The sequence below is a fragment of the Leiobunum rupestre genome, chromosome 9 (assembly GCF_980474605.1).
Source record: "Leiobunum rupestre chromosome 9, qqLeiRupe1.1.hap1, whole genome shotgun sequence".
Classification (NCBI taxonomy): Eukaryota; Metazoa; Arthropoda; class Arachnida; order Opiliones; family Sclerosomatidae; genus Leiobunum; species Leiobunum rupestre.
The window spans coordinates 39,210,286-39,226,446 of record NC_143392.1 but is presented as its reverse complement, the minus strand read 5'-3'; the positions used below and the strand labels follow the sequence as shown (position 1 = coordinate 39,226,446).

The 16,161-nt window shown below is 36.4% G+C and overlaps 1 protein-coding gene across 2 annotated transcripts in view; it reads left to right on the top strand.

The window, feature by feature from the left end:
- Window positions 1-16,161, top strand: part of Fas1 (fasciclin 1 Fas1 domain-containing) — a 68,933-nt gene that overhangs the window by 40,642 nt on the left and 12,130 nt on the right. For both annotated transcript variants that reach the window (XM_090158254.1, XM_090158255.1), the window contains one exon: window positions 15,973-16,120. In XM_090158254.1, the coding sequence (XP_090014380.1) occupies window positions 15,973-16,120 (148 nt within the window). The remainder of the gene's footprint in view (window positions 1-15,972; window positions 16,121-16,161) is intronic.

Genomic DNA, 16,161 nt, shown 5'->3' with positions numbered 1-16,161 from the left:
TCAAAAGAGAGTCTGTTCCGGTAATAAGACATTAGTATCGCGCGTGACGACTCACCAGCCCACATTCACGAAAAAAAGATGAGTGTTTTATATTTTGATTTAGCGTCCCGTTCCACTACGCTTTTCATCGAGAGGTATATTACTCCATCTCACGACGACGAGTGAAAACATATTTACTGGCAAACACACACGATTCGACAAAGTAAAATAACTAAATCCTGTTTCCCTCTCGATAAAAGACGATGTATTTACATTAAGGGAAAATTCTTCTCTACGGACCAGTTCTTCATACCTTTAGCTATTTGAACATAGACAAGGAATGAGTAAAAACTTGGAACTGAGAATGTCTACACGGAAAAACAAACAAGAACTTTAATAATAACACGCCGCTTTTTTTGACATCTTTAAGAGGGACAAGAATTTTGTTTATTGCTAGGGGGGATTTTCAACCAATAATATTTCCCAAGTATATAAAGAGGACTATAAAAGATATAGACAGGTGTTTGTTCCAGGAATGCGGTTAACTGTATAAAATTCGTACGTGGGATGGTCATGAGAAATAAGAAAAGATTCTTAAAATCTTGGTCAATAAGACGAGTTAAAAAATGAAAGAATTTTCCTTTCAAATAATAGATTGTATTATTTTTATTCCGCTGTAATAGTATTTCGTTTTCTTTTATACGATTTAATAACGGTATAGTACGTTTTAATAGAAATAATAGTGTAATGCTTGTAACCTGGCCACCTGAATTAAGGGCTTCAAAAGTCGCATGATGACTTAGGCCTAAGGTGGTGCCTTGGGTATTAGCCTAGCTAGCTGATTTTATTATTATTCTAGTATAAGTGTATTTGAAAAGCTAGTGCGAAAACTAGGTAAAATAAACATAAATTGTTTTTCGTTATTGACTTAACCTTTGGTTAATATTTTAATTTTTAAGCTGTTCTCGAATCTGAAACGATACCATTTCCGTTCTAACAATATGCATTCCCATCCCATTTTTGGTCAAATATTTGTCTTCCAACCATTCCCAATCGTTTGACATTCATTTTATCATTCCCGACCATTCCCAGTCTATAGGGTTTGTAGAATTTACGAATCAGCTATTATTCCGACCTATTACGTATTAGATCGTTATAATTTTAAATGGTGGAAGTGTTGTGACAAGTTTAACAGCTGATTCGTAAAAGATAATACCATTTGATCTAAGCCAAACGATAAGGAAGTGTATTATTAAATTTAAAACAAAATATTTCATATGAAATACAAAACAAAATATTTTATAAGAAATACAAAACAAAATATTTTAAATGAAATACAAAACAAAATATTTTATATGAAATACAAAACAAAATATTTTATATGAAATACAAAACAAAATATGTTATATGAAATAAGAAACGAGATATTGTACATTAATTTCTGTTTTTCAAAACGTATGATACTTCAATTGTTCTACCAAAAAATATAAAGCATGGAAAGCGTACCAATAGTTCTATTGCTAATTTGTCAACCTTTACAGCCAAAACTATAGAGCAATTGTTGTATTGCTAATACCTAAATCTTTTTGAAAACATTTGGCGTTGTACAATAACATGTTGACAGTTACTCGAAGTTTTGCTAAACTGGTAAATGTCAAGTATATAAATATTTCTTAGTAGCAACAATATAATAAATATTTAACCAAACCGGATACGTTCAACAATTCCATTTGGAATTCGTATCATTTTCGTTCTTAATAGGTCCGTACGCGGGTGACAAAATAGTGTGGAAAGGGGGCGCGTCAATCGTTGGATATTTTGGTCGTCAGAGAAGAATTAATACAATATTAAAGGCAGTCTTTCGGTAGGACGTGTGGGACGCTAATGGGTGCTGTATTGCGCAGCTGCTAGTAACGAGTAACCCCTTTACTCCGGATAAGTAGGGGAATACGCGATAATTCACCCTGGTGGCCTTTTTTATATTACGAACTACCCACATTCATTTTCCGATGATGGCGCGGAAATTGATTTCCCGCGAAACTATAATCGAGTAGGAGAGAGGAACGCCAAAATATCCCGAAACGTTTCCAATTTATTTCATTTCGGAGACGTCCCTTTAACAATATTATAGTTCCTAATAAGGACCAGTTGTAGCCTAAGTTTCTCGAAACTTCTCCGAAAGTATCAACTCGTGGATAAAATTAAATTGAAATTTAAAAACGGGGCGTAGTTAGACTATAAATTCATTTTTATTAGGCTCCCGGTTTACGACTCTCCGGGGATATATCCACTTCAGCGTGTACCTTTTTGGAACAAGCGTACGGCGCAGAATTAATGGACTATCGCGAAGGTGAAACCATTGGACTGGCTAAACCGTTTCTCTTCTCTCTCTTCTTAAATAAAGTTTATCTTTTTGCGCCGTAATTTAACCTCTTCGCGGAGCGCGAAACATTCTTCAAGTCCTAGACTCCTAGTATAGGGTTTGAGTTAAGCTGCCCCCAAAGTTTGCCTATACTCAGTTCGCATTCGCAATTTAGCGGTGTCGAAAAAGCGGGGGAAAGTGGCTTTCCTGTAAATGGCAGGTTGAATCGCGGACCATTTCCGGCATCGACTATAGGCCCCCAAAAAGTGGGGCTAAAAACGAAATTACGTAGACTCGGCCGGTAACGACAAAACGAATATTATCTCGTTTTATACACGAAAGGGGGCCAAACGCTCCTATATTTCCAGTAGAGTTCGTAGCGACGTTAAGGGGGAGGGGGGGTAGGAAAGGGTTGAAAAAGAGCAACAGCAACGGGCGGAGGGGGGGAGCTGGGGGGGAAGGCACCTAAATTGACTTAATAAATCTTGCGGCATTCGGGTCGGGCCTGCGCGACACACTTTCCACTTTCGGATAATGGCGTATTTGGCACGGCAAAGGCTTCGTTACAAAGTTTAGCTCCGCTCAAGGGCTTCTGGTTGAACCCGGGGAAAATGAAAACCCTATACTTGGACGATATGGTTTTTAATACGCGCATAAAGGAATTTATTCACTTCATTGGGTTTTAGCGGTACGAACCCACATGTGGTTCTGAAGTAGGGTTCGTACGAGCTATTAAAAGGGTCTTGTGGGTTTTTTTATTTATTGGCTATTAAAATTAAATGTTTCACGCTTCTTAATATTAAATGCCCTTTTAATAAACGTTTATTTTAACGTAATCTGATAATTTTTACTTTATCAAAACCACTCTTAGTAAAAAAAAACAAAATACTTCCTGAGTATAACCAGAAGTTCATCAAGATGGGATTAAACAGATTTGAAAATCGCGTATACCGTGGCGATACGTCATCGTTAAATATTAGAAATATGTGAAAAGGGGAGCGGCGAATCAAAGGGATCCACATCATAGAAAATATGGAAAAGGAATAGCAACTGGATCGATTTATCGTATCGGGCTATTTTAAGCGCCTTAACTTCCGGTAATGTTATGATTTGTATGAAAATATATATTAACCGGAAGTAGGTATCGCACAAACCACTCTAACATTCATTCCTAACTTCCCACAGACTTTAAATGTAAAGGTCTCTGTTAAAATGTAATTGCTCTGACTAGACTGACTTATTGATTTTTTTTGCCCAAAAGGTAGTGCCATAGAAAATATAATATTTGTAAAATAAATGTTTAGCTTCACAGAAATCCCACCAGATATATCTTTAAAACTACAATTTTATCGACGTAGCATTGCCCCCCCCCCCCCCCTAGAATTTTGCTGGGAGGGGCAACTTATGTTATTGCCCCCTCCAACGTCTAGAACGCTCCTACGCCCCTGACGTAGCTAGTTGGAAACGGCAGTTGAACACTGTTATCTTGATGAACTCCCGACGCAACCTACAAGGACAAAAGATCAAAAAGTGACAAATTTGTTCAATTAATCCGTATTTGATCTAAATCATCAACTTATTTCGTACACCATGAGGGAGATATCAACGGATAATTCATTTAGTATCGACAATTTCCCATAATCCTTTGGGTCTACGGAAGGAAAAGCGTAGATAAAAAATCAATGATAAAAGAAACGGCTGGTACACAACAGCGTTGTTTGTTTTCCTTTTGGAGAGTTTTTATGGCGGACATTTCAAGGCAGAAATATCCATCTCGAATATACCGAAAGAAGGCGCTACGAGCTTTAATCCCCTTAAGTAATATTTCCCCCGTAAAGCCCTCTTCTCCTCGGGATCTTATCTCTTCATTTTTTCTATCAACGCGACATTCCGGGACAGAGTTGACCCACATAAAATAACATTTTTAACCCGGTCGGAAAGAGTAAATACGTCGAATAAAATATTTTCGGACTTTTCAAAACGCGTCGTCAATTTTCAAATTTAAGCATTCTTCGAATAATATTGATATCGCCGATACATATTTGATTACTACAGGGATAAAGAGGCCATCACCCGCGACCTTTATACGACCTCTAGGTCATTTACGTCTCCGCTATTGGTCCGGAGCCAAAACTTTCATTCTTATACGCGCTATAAATAAACTTCCGGTCAAGATCGATTCGTCTTCGTTACCGTCCGCTATCGGAGGCCCCCGTTTACTTTCGTCCGCGTATAGAATCTCACGGGCCTATTTACTACCTCTAGTTGGACGAGTAGTGTCTTCTACGACGAACGCTCCGCCGTAAGAAGATTCATCGACAGCTAGCCAATGTACTAGATTGATTGTAACGTGGTGGAGAAGGCTATACACGTTAGCGGGTAATCTCAAACGTCCATGCTGGATTGCTTCACCTGACAGTTCCTACGAAAGGCGTGACGGGTGAAGTCTACTGACGAAAAACTCAAAGATTCGGCTTCGACTCGAGCGGAGGCTAATCTCAGATTAGGGCGCAATTCCTTCCCGTTTCTTATATAAAATGTATACTGGTACATTAATATGATGGAAGAATTCTTGGCTGGGGATAATAGGCGAGCCAAGTTATTTTTTTGGCCCATATCTCCCGAATTTATCCAAACGGTTTATTCACTATTATACAGGGTTGGCTGGTTTAAACCTTGGTTTAAATCATGGTTTAAACCGAGTGATTTTTTTAAAAAAAAAACAATGGTTTTATATAATAATTTGGTTTTTTTAATTAACTAAAAATTATTTCAAAATGTTTGTACATTTTCTTACCAAAATGATTGATTACATTTCTAAAAAATGTACAAGGTGACCACATTTCTCATATTTTCAGTACCTTCCTATTCACCCCTTAGGTTTTCTTGTGTAGTATATAATATAGTCATTATTTTACTTAATTTTATCTACTATTTCTCGATAAGAATCCTTATTTTTGCTTATGGTTTTTCCTATATTTTCCTTTCATTAAACTTGAAAATTAGCAATTTTTTCAATAACATTTTTGAGGCATTTTCCTGGTCACCCTGCATTTATACAAAATCAAAAATGAAACTATAACTAAAACTTCGTTCTGGTGAGACTTGTAAGAAACGAAACTAAAACTAAAACTTTGTTCTGGTCACGTGAGACCATAATATTCTACTTTCTACACGAAGCTATTTATAAAATTATCTTATCTAGACAAAAATGCATTTATTATTTATACTTAGGGAAAATGAGTATGTTGAGACGATACACGGTCATTATGGTCGATTTTTCTCCCGGCCAATGAGATAACGCGCTGATTTATTTTATTAGTACCGAAGGTCACGTGTAAATGTTCTTCTACGTCACTAGCTATAGTTATTAAAGACAGAGAGCACGCGCGCGAGTCGATTAAGGTTTTGGAATTTGAAGTCCACGTGCGAAATTCAGCTCGTGATGCGGATAAAAACATTTTATACTTTTCCAATAGAAGGTAGTTTCTTTTCACTTGGTCCGGGATTTCGGAGTAGGGTAAGAAGAGTAAGCCTATGACGTCATTTTATTCCAATTATGTGGTGGCAAATAGTTTGAGTCGTAGTAGAAACATTTTTTTCCAAAATGGCTGCCTGTGACCTTTTGAGCAGATAAATTGTGGCTAGCAGACGACAAAATCCAATTTACTCCTTTACACCTCCTATTCCAGAAGGAGTAAAAAGAGTAGCCCTAATACTCAGGAACAAATGAAAGGTTTATGGGGCGGAGTAATTCTCATCCCCGGCGAAAAATACGTTTTAGGGTAAAAAGACTACACTTTTAGTCCAATAACAGGCGAAAAGATACCACCTAGAGTTATTAATTCCAATGAGAGATGTATATTTAGTGCTCGGCATTCGATTAATTTTTATCCATGAATAAAATAAGCTCGGCGATATTTAAATAATATTTATTTAAATAACCAAATGTTGAATAAAAATTGAAAAATATTTCAATAATCAAAAGTTAATAAGCCTATTATTTAAATAAAACAAACAATTATTTAAATAAATACCACTTTTATTCAAATAAATGCTTGGTTGCGTAAAAAACATAATTAAATAAGTTAAAATGATATTCTTTTTACCAACGTTTTTTTAAATAAATCGGAAATTTTTGGATAATGAATATGTATATTTAGAATTTAGGATATCCGTCTTAGTTATTTATCTTCCTATAATTAACAAAGTGGATTTTGTTAATAGTGTATAAAACCGCTTTAAATGACTTTTAATACGTAATACGAATACTAATAAGTTATTACTATTGTTTAAAATTAAATCATTGTATCTTCATAATCATTGTTTTATAAGGAACACTTATACCTGTTCTCTTAATGGATATTAGCTTATTCCATTTCTAACCCACTTAATTGAACGCCCAATTATTCAGCTTATTATTTCCATGACCGCTTAATCATGCAAACAATTTTAAGTCATTATTGTAAATTAAGATATTAAATTTGGAAATGAAAATTGTAATCAATATTACTCACGTATGCTTCACCTAACAATAACAGAAAAATTATTAATTATTTTATTCAATTTAAAGGTACACAAAAATCTCCAACACGGTTAAAAGTCTTAAAACCAAAATTCAATTTAAAAGTGTTTATTCTTTACGTAACTCCCTTTAGTCTAAGGAATAAAATTAAAAAATTTCATCCATAGAAATTGCGTACACCTTAAACCACCGAAAGGTTCGTTGACCTAAAGCACCACTAATTTACAATTCAAAAGTGACACCAGTATATTACGCTCTCTTAGAAAATGAATATCAATTTGAAATTCTCTTCGTACAATTGTACAAACACAAATATATTCCGAAATCCTTTGTACATCGACCTGTAACGTATATAACGAGCGATGTTCGAGTCTACGATTGTCCGCCCATTTCAATTATTGCACCAAACGGTGCCTTTTGAAATCAGATTCTTTTCTTCAAACGGGCGAATTAAAATGGGTGTATTCTTTAACGGTTCCTCTTTATACCGGCGATTTCAATAAAACGTTACCATTCACTTTATTAAGAAACCAGCAATCCGCCCGCGCAAAATGCTCTTACGCGCTATACCAAGATAATTACCATGGGGGGGGGGGGGTAATTCGGCCGATTTTCGGATTGCGTGAGCGAGCTGATCCGGCGAACTGCCTTTGAAAAAAATGATGCTTGGGATACAGGATTTGAGTCACTTCCTAGCCGACGTTTACCTTGCGAGGGCTTCTTTTTTTGCAAAATAAATTGTTGGCGTGGGAGGACACCTTCCCAACCATGAAGTTTGGTCACCCGACGTTAGCACTTAACCCAGACGTTCGTTTTTACTCCTTAACGCGTGCCATTAAACCGATAAAACGTACGATTCGGGTGAATATACCGGCTCGTACCTGGTAAATTGACGCGATTAGACTATGTTTCCGGTTTCCCGCGTCATTTACGGTAGAACGAAATAATTTTTGGTCGGCTATATACGTTTCCTTTGATCTCTATAAATAGTCAGTGACGTAAGTCTCGGTATCACGCTGGGAAACCACTCAAACAGGCCGTGAAATAAATATTTTTGCGCCTTTTTTAAGTATAGCTACTAGATTTGAAGAAGGGCTACACTTCTGAATTTCGAATGAGACAGCCAAAGAAATATCTTTCCCTCGGGAAAGGATGTGTAAATAAGATATTCCGGAAGTTTAATTCGTTTCCTACACGGTGTTATTAGTTTTTAAGACGACTGTACTTTGAAAATCTTCATTATTCATTTTTTTGACGCGAGGCTTAAATTTTTAATTGAATAGACGACGCTCATAAATCAACGGGGATGAATTAGCGAATCAATGGTGTCAAATTAATACAAAAGAACACCGTGTATATATTTTAATAAAGCGTTAAAATACCACACCCTCCGTTGAAAGTATGCTTTGAATTTCCCGTAAAAAGCAAACACCACCCATCGTAGCCATACATTGTATTTTTTTAAAGCAGAGGAAAAAACGCGCTGTCAAATGTCAGAAATATTTCAATATTATAAGCCACCAAATTCCGTCAAGTACGCTTTTGTTGACCGAGCAATTTGGGATGGAAGGAGTTTCACGCCCTCTAGTGCTTCAAATCGACGCGATGAGGGGAAGGACGTGATCAGGCGTTAAGAATTCAACCCTCCCCGTTTTTTACGACCTCGTCCAATCTCGGAATATTCGAGATTTCGGAAAGTTCAACAGTTGAAGCCGAAGGCGAAGGCTTAACGGGGGTTAGCCTTCCCGCTTATCTTTAAACATCGCTCGACGAAATTGTGTCTGGAATACTCAATAAACTTAGCCATCCAAATGCGAACGAGCCTGAGGGTCGTTTGGAAATTTGTTAGTTCGGGAGGCTTCGAGGATTTCCAAAATTAAGTTTATGGGAGGTCCTGGGGTTGGGGGGGGCTTCGAGGGTTTCCAGAATTAAATTTAACGGATTTCCTGGGGTTGGGGGGCTTGTTCCCTACGTCTATTAAATATCAATTAAAAGTCTCTATAGACACGGCTAACGGGTTAGCCTACCTTCAAAGTATCCTTCTTTAACGGCTAATCGCGCTTCGCGTAGCGATAGGCGAATAGGTAAACGCGGAAGCTGAACCGGAATAGTTGGCGTATAACGCGTACGAAGGGCGCGTGCGCGGATTAGAACGTTGACGGCATCTTGTCTGGCTGGCCATCGATTTTGATGAGTTCTCGTCGGCTATATTGTCGAGTGTTGGAGGCCTCTCCGCAGAGACGCCAAGACTCGTTCGTGACCTGATACTTTTAGCATAACGGAGAAAGTAGCGGAACTCGCGTTCTTTCCCGCTGTCGGGTTATTAATGCGAAGTGACTCCGTTAATTTTGAATGTTCCAGTTATAAATTCGATCCTCAGCGTTATTAAAGGCTTATTTTTGACCCATAAAATTAATGGCACGTTATAGCGTATAACACCACCGAGAATCTGGATGTATTAAATCTATTTCGGTCTTCGCCAGCCTCGCGACATTCAAAATAAAAAAAAGATTCTCGTGGCGATCGTTATTCCTTTATAATTACTATGGTTAGTGGTAATTAGCTGTCGCTGAATGAACCCGGCGGACAAAGATAGAAAATTGACCCTTTACTGTCGCATTGCGGAACAACTGAGAAGGATGCTTCTCAAACCGAGAGCTGTTATTACGCTGTGTTTCACACATTTGGAAAAAAATATTACAACTGGGTCATAGAGGAAAAAGACATCCTGGTTTCGCGAATGTCAATGAGTTATTTAATCGTGATTAACTAGATTAAATTGCGAATAAATTATTTTTATTTAATTAACGCTACTTTTCATATTTAATATAATAATCTAGTTGGCAGTCACTTAAGTAGTTAGGTCTACAAAATTGTACGTAATCATGATAAATCACTAAGGAAACATCACGGTAAACCATCCATAAATAATAATAATATTAAACATAATAATAATAATAAAAACATAATAATAAAAATAAAAAATAAAAATAATAATAATAAACATAAACATAATAATAAAAATAAACAATAATAATAATAAACATAAACATAATAATAATAAACAGCTAGGCAATAATAAACATAATAATAATAAACATAAACATAATAATAATCAGCTAGGCAATAATAATAAGCATAATAATAATATAATTTTAATAATGATAATAATGATAATAATAATAATAAACATAATAATAAAATAATAATAATAATAAACATAATAATAGTAATAATAATAATAATTATTAGCTAGGCAATGCACCACATTAGGCCCAAAATAAATAAATAATAAATTGTAAGAAACACTAGAAATTACAGAATCTTTTCGAAAATCAGGAATTTAGGGGTACAAAATGGTTAACTAAGATATTTTCAAATGTTTCTAAGCCATGAAATGGATACAGGGCTTTATTTGAAATGTCGCGAAACTTTAAGGGCTGAAAATAAGGAAAATTTCCATACATATTCCGGGAACTGTCACGAGCGAGCTCGCGTAAGTTTCGAGTTGGCGTTTGGTGGGTTATTTTATATTCGGAAGTTGTATAATATCCTCGAGGGAAATAAACGTGATAGCTCCCCGAAGATCGCTTTGCGAGGGCAAATTTCGCGATAGAGGGTTGAGCGGCAAAAAACAAAAGGCGACCCTCTTCGTTTTAGGCAAAGTCCCCGGCCTTTAAAAAAATCGATTGAGCCACCGCCCATGGCTCCTTGGAGATGCGGGGGGGGGGGCAACGCGGCTAACTTTAGCTCCCCCCTCTCTCTGACGCCATAATTTGTTCTCCGGCGTCGTCATGGCAACCGCAGAAATGTCATCGCTAAGGAGACACAAACAAGGCTCGAGGCGCTATAGGCTCCCTCTCTCTCTCCCTCCAGCCTTTGCCTTTGCCTATGCCTTCCTCACGCTCTTTTTAAGACTGTATCTACCATTCTACGAAGAAAAGATTCTATATCTTTCTCGGTTTATGAGCTTCTATGTTTTTTTTTTCTAGCGTGGACAACCGGTGTCGCTTACAAATGAGAAAATTATCAGATAAAAGGGAAAATCGTATTATTGAAATTTTTAAAGAGTTACACTCCCAGGAATTACTGGCTAGTCGGCTTCTGTGCGGGTCGTTAATGCTGTCGCTAAGCGCGTTTACCGGCTTTGGTTTCTTATTGGCCTAAGTAACGTAAATAAGCATAAGTCTGACACTTCCTATTGTTTTAATGCTTATTTTATGGCTGAACCCGACACTCTCGGCCAGCTAAGCCTGGGACTCGCAACCGAACTCCTTATTATTATCGCCCTTGGCTTGTTCATACTTTAGACACTAGATGGCTCTGTGCTGAAATAAACATTGATTGCGCGATAGTTCTGAAAATCAGTTCGATCATGGACTAAGGATCTACAGGGACTCACTGTTTACGCTTAAAAAAGCACGCGTTAATACTGGGAATAGGAAAATCACGGATAATTTTAGTTCAAATTGAACACACTTGGCGTCGCTGAAGTCGATTTCCGACGTTGTTTCGTGGAGAAGCTGTAGCGTTCAATTTTGACAAAATGGTACCGTTGTTGTTGGTTAAATGATTAGGCTTAGTAGGTTTGAGACATTTTACTTTTGAAATTGGTTCTTTAAAAGTTTAAGTAATTGTATTTAACCATTGTGTTAAGTAAAAATAACCAGTAAGCCGCGTATGGCTCAAGTTTTTTAATCAAATTCACTGGAATCCGTTTCATATCTAAACCCAAAGAATTTAAGGAACTAAGCCTAACCTAACTTTATCGCACGTACTCTCGCCTAATCCTCGACCAAGATTCTCGTAAAATAGTTGATCAGAATTCTTGAGGAGCTTCAGAGCGGCTGATGTACCTAAATATAAGCCTTACGATTTAGGCCACGCCTACCGTGTCAAAATATCGGGAACAGTGAGTCCCCTTAGATTCTTGGTCCATGGTTTGATGAACATTTTGTTAATTATCGTTTAGATACTTATAATACTAGATATAATTAATTTTTAAATTTGAACACAATTTATACTTAAATCTTTAGCGTGGGTCAAATTTATAACTCTGAAGTTCTCCAATTAAACGTGTTATAAATTAAAATTAATTTATTTCTGACACGCCAAAGAATATACCGAAATTATTAAGTAGCTAAATGTTGCCAAGATAATACCGCATTAATCTAAAAATTAACAGTTCGGAGTAGTAAAGACCTATAGCCTTAAACGACACCGTAAGAAAATAATGGAAATCATTATTAGCATCTAGGTCTAGTAATAAATTTGACGCTCGTTAAAGGAAACAGGGCGAGGAGGGCTGTTAATTGTTTTCAAAAAATACAAAAATTAACAACATCGGAGTCGCTAGTATAACCAGTAGTAGTACTCAGTTAATTATTTTTACGCGAATTCTTCCGTTAGATGAACTCGAGGAAAAATCTCTTTACCAAGGGGGCAAAACGTAATTACCAAAGTCGAGGTGATTGCGTTTCCATTTATAAGTTCTTCATTAAGGGCAAGTTCCCGGTATCGTCGCCAGGGGCCATCGCGACACCGAGAATATCAGCTCCGGGGAAAGACAACAAATTCTAATAAAGCCCTTAACACCGGGACCCCCGGCCTAAAAAAATCCTTAAAACCTGCGCTGGGGTGCAAAAACGATAGCGTTAATTTAACTTTTCAACGTGAATGAAGTAAATTAAGCGCAACGGATGCGAAAGGATTAAAAGTAGACTGAAATAAAGGACAACCACTTTTCTTCGAGTATCGTTTTTCGAACCGTTCGAGTCTAAGTATGGGCGTCTTCGGAACGAAACCTTCATTATGTAAATGCGCTTCATCCGAAAGTAGAATTCCATCGACCCATCTTTTCCGAGAATTTCAGCCTAGAGAAGAGAGAGCGGATTACAACTCCAGTTTCTTCACCCCTTCCTTTAAGACGAAAAAATTAAAAGATAAAAAAGTGGTCTCAACTCTCTGAAAACACATTCCGCCACGTAATAAGTAAAATAAGTTAGAACTAAGAGACAAATTGTATTAATGGTTCAACCGGATGTTGAAGGGTACCGGCGTCAGCCCAGCCTTCATTTTCACACGAGCTTGTTTTGCTCTACGTGTATTAGAAAATGACACCCAAAGTGTTCGGAAATTTCCTCTCGCCTTCTAACCTTGTACTTCACCTCTTTTTTTTATAAACGGGAAAATAAAAATGTAAGCTTGACGCCTTATGATTAAGTCATTCAAAAATTTAAAATAGCTACGCTATAAATTTTACGTAATCAACGATGCAGAGTTTGAATTTTAAAATGTAATTTAAGCGTCGACGCTCCATAATTTGACGATTTAAATTTCAACGAACGTCCCAGTTTCTTTGGGTGACGCAAACATTTTCATGTTCGAATGCAAATACGTGTTTCAGTATTTACGTATTTAACGTCTAAATCACGAGTTGTAGGTCACATAATATGGTTTATATTTTTCTTTTCAAGTTAGCAAATTTACGTTGTGTGTCTCTATTTGGCTTACCCCAGTGGTCCTTTTGTTAAAAATGTTACGTCGAAATTTACAGACGTGTTATTTTCTCCCCTACCCATTCTATTTCTCATACACGGAGCCTCGCTATGCTATTATTCCAGTTTTTTCAAATCACTTATAAAAGCGACCTTAACCTTCTCCCATTGAAGGGAATCTTTGTAAAGAAAGAGCCCCACCACTTCCCAACCAATCAGAAAATTATCAAATATAATGCCACCATCGTAGAAGTTATATATACAATCTAACAAAAGAAATCTCCGTTCCATACCACCAAAATCTTTAAAAAAAATTAGTCTCGGAATAAACTCGTCATATATAATTTTTCTACGTCAATTAAACCAAAGACATTTAGTACTGAAATTTTTAAAATACTTAAGGGTAAAGTTACGAAATTAACTTAGCTCACTAGACGAAATTTAATTAACAATTCTTGATTTTAATATACAAATGTAATGAAATTGCTGCTCATATTAATATAAGCTATGTATCTTTTAATTCAATTTTAGAAATGATCCGAATGGGTATAGCCTAATACAGCTTTTCATTATTATTATCATTATAAGGAATTATATGTATACACTAGGAATGTCTCAGCACCCATTTGGCACCGTGCCGCGAATTCGTCGACTGGCTAGCCAAGTAAAAATCTCGGCTGTAAACCACGCCCATTTGTACGATAAACATAAAGCCTATCGATAGTCTACCATTGACGTTCCAAGAATCTACGTATCGAGTTATATTTAGATTTCGATCAATTTCTGTTTACAAAAACCGCGGGCTTAAAACCCGTAGTTCCTGACTAAACCAAAGTCGAGACTTTAAGGACGTTAATACGAATTTAAGTGGCGTTTTTCCGAAGCAACAAAAAAGGACGCTGAATGAAATTATTTAAGTGTGCCACGATATTGCGCCCCCTTTATTTTTCTACTTCAAGAATTTCTTAATAACTATGACGAATTCCTAATTGTATTCGAGGATGTGTTTTTTAAAAGTGGCTCCCCTTTCATCTCGTCGCCGAGTTCCATCTCAGCCGCGGTGATAAATTAAATTCACGCGCTTCTTTGTGAAAAAAATGCCAGAAACTCTGGGATGGGTTTCCTCAATGAGGGCCTCATCTACGCCAAAGTTCTTCTATTCTTTCTTTCTCTCAACACGTTTTTTGACACTTTCATTGGAGCTAGAGTGTGCATTCTAACATTTGGTTGCCTTGATATCATCTCATTCTTCTCGCGCGTAGTAGACGGTGGATCTCTGATGGAGCAAACTAATGAACGACAGTAGAGTTGAAAAGTTAGACAAGTGCACTTAAAAACTTCAAAAGACGTCTGATTCTATCTTGCGTCTTTTAACGAGGTCATAATATCTAGGTATAAATGAGATAAATATATAACTAAAATATACTTCTTTGATAACCGGATGAAAGATGTTTTTTAAAGGATTTGGTTGTTTAGTTGAGTCTCGGAAAGTTGAAATGAGTTTCAAAGTAAAAAAATGTTAATTTATTTTTAAATTATAATAAATAATGGATCAAAATACGATTGTGTCTTACGTCTTTTACCTACATGTAGGTTATACTTTAAATGAGAGAAATACGTAAATTCAAATTTTGATAACCCGTTTGATTGGATGAGTTTCATATTAAAAAATATATATAAATTTTTTAGTTGTTTTAAATAATATATCTATATACCGATCTCTCGCTATAGTAAACACGTAATACATTAAATATACTCCCAATGTAAACTCCAAGGGTACTAGTTTCATTTTCATAGCGTAAATTGATACTTATCTGCTAAGAGATATCTTATATACTTCTCCGCTAATAGATATACTTCTCCGCTAAGAGATATACTTCTCCGCTAAGAGATATACTTCTCCGCTAAGAGATATCTTATATACTTCTCCGCTAAGAGATATCTTATATACTTCTCCGCTAAGAGATATACTTCTCCGCTAAGAGATATCTTATATACTTCTCCGCTAAGAGATATACTTCTCCGCTAAGAGATATACTTCTCCGCTAAGAGATATACTTCTCCGCTAAGAGATATACTTCTCCGCTAAGAGATATCTTATATACTTCTCCGCTAAGAGATATACTTCTCCGCTAAGAGATATACTTCTCCGCTAAGAGATATACTTCTCCGCTAAGAGATATACTTCTCCGCTAAGAGATATACTACTCCGCTAAGAGATATACTTCTCCGCTAAGAGATATACTTCTCCGCTAAGAGATATCTTATATACTTCTCCGCTAAGAGATATACTTCTCCGCTAAGAGATATACTTCTCCGCTAAGAGAGATATATACTTATCTGCTAACAGATATCTTATATACTTATCTGCTAACAGATATCTTATATTCTTATCTGCTAAGAGATATCTTATATACTTATCTGCTAAGAGATATCTTATATACGTATATGCTAAGAGATATCTTACTTCCGCTAATGGATACAGATCGTAGTTATACGACCTATGGCTATATCTAAAAAATTAAGATAATTTAAAAGTTAATTTCTATATCAATTTTCAGTAAGATATAAACTGTTTATTGAGTATTTCGTTTTCTTTGTCTTTGCAGTTTCAAAAACTATTAGTACAAGATCAAGCGGCAGATTTGATGATCAAGATCAAATCGTGCTCCTTATTCGCGCCCAACAACGCGGCCGTTCAAAGGGCAGACTCCCGGATATTGAACATGAAAGAGTCGCTCACTTCGTACCATTTAGGTATGACGCTGAACGTTCCAAAATTCATCGTTGTCAGATAA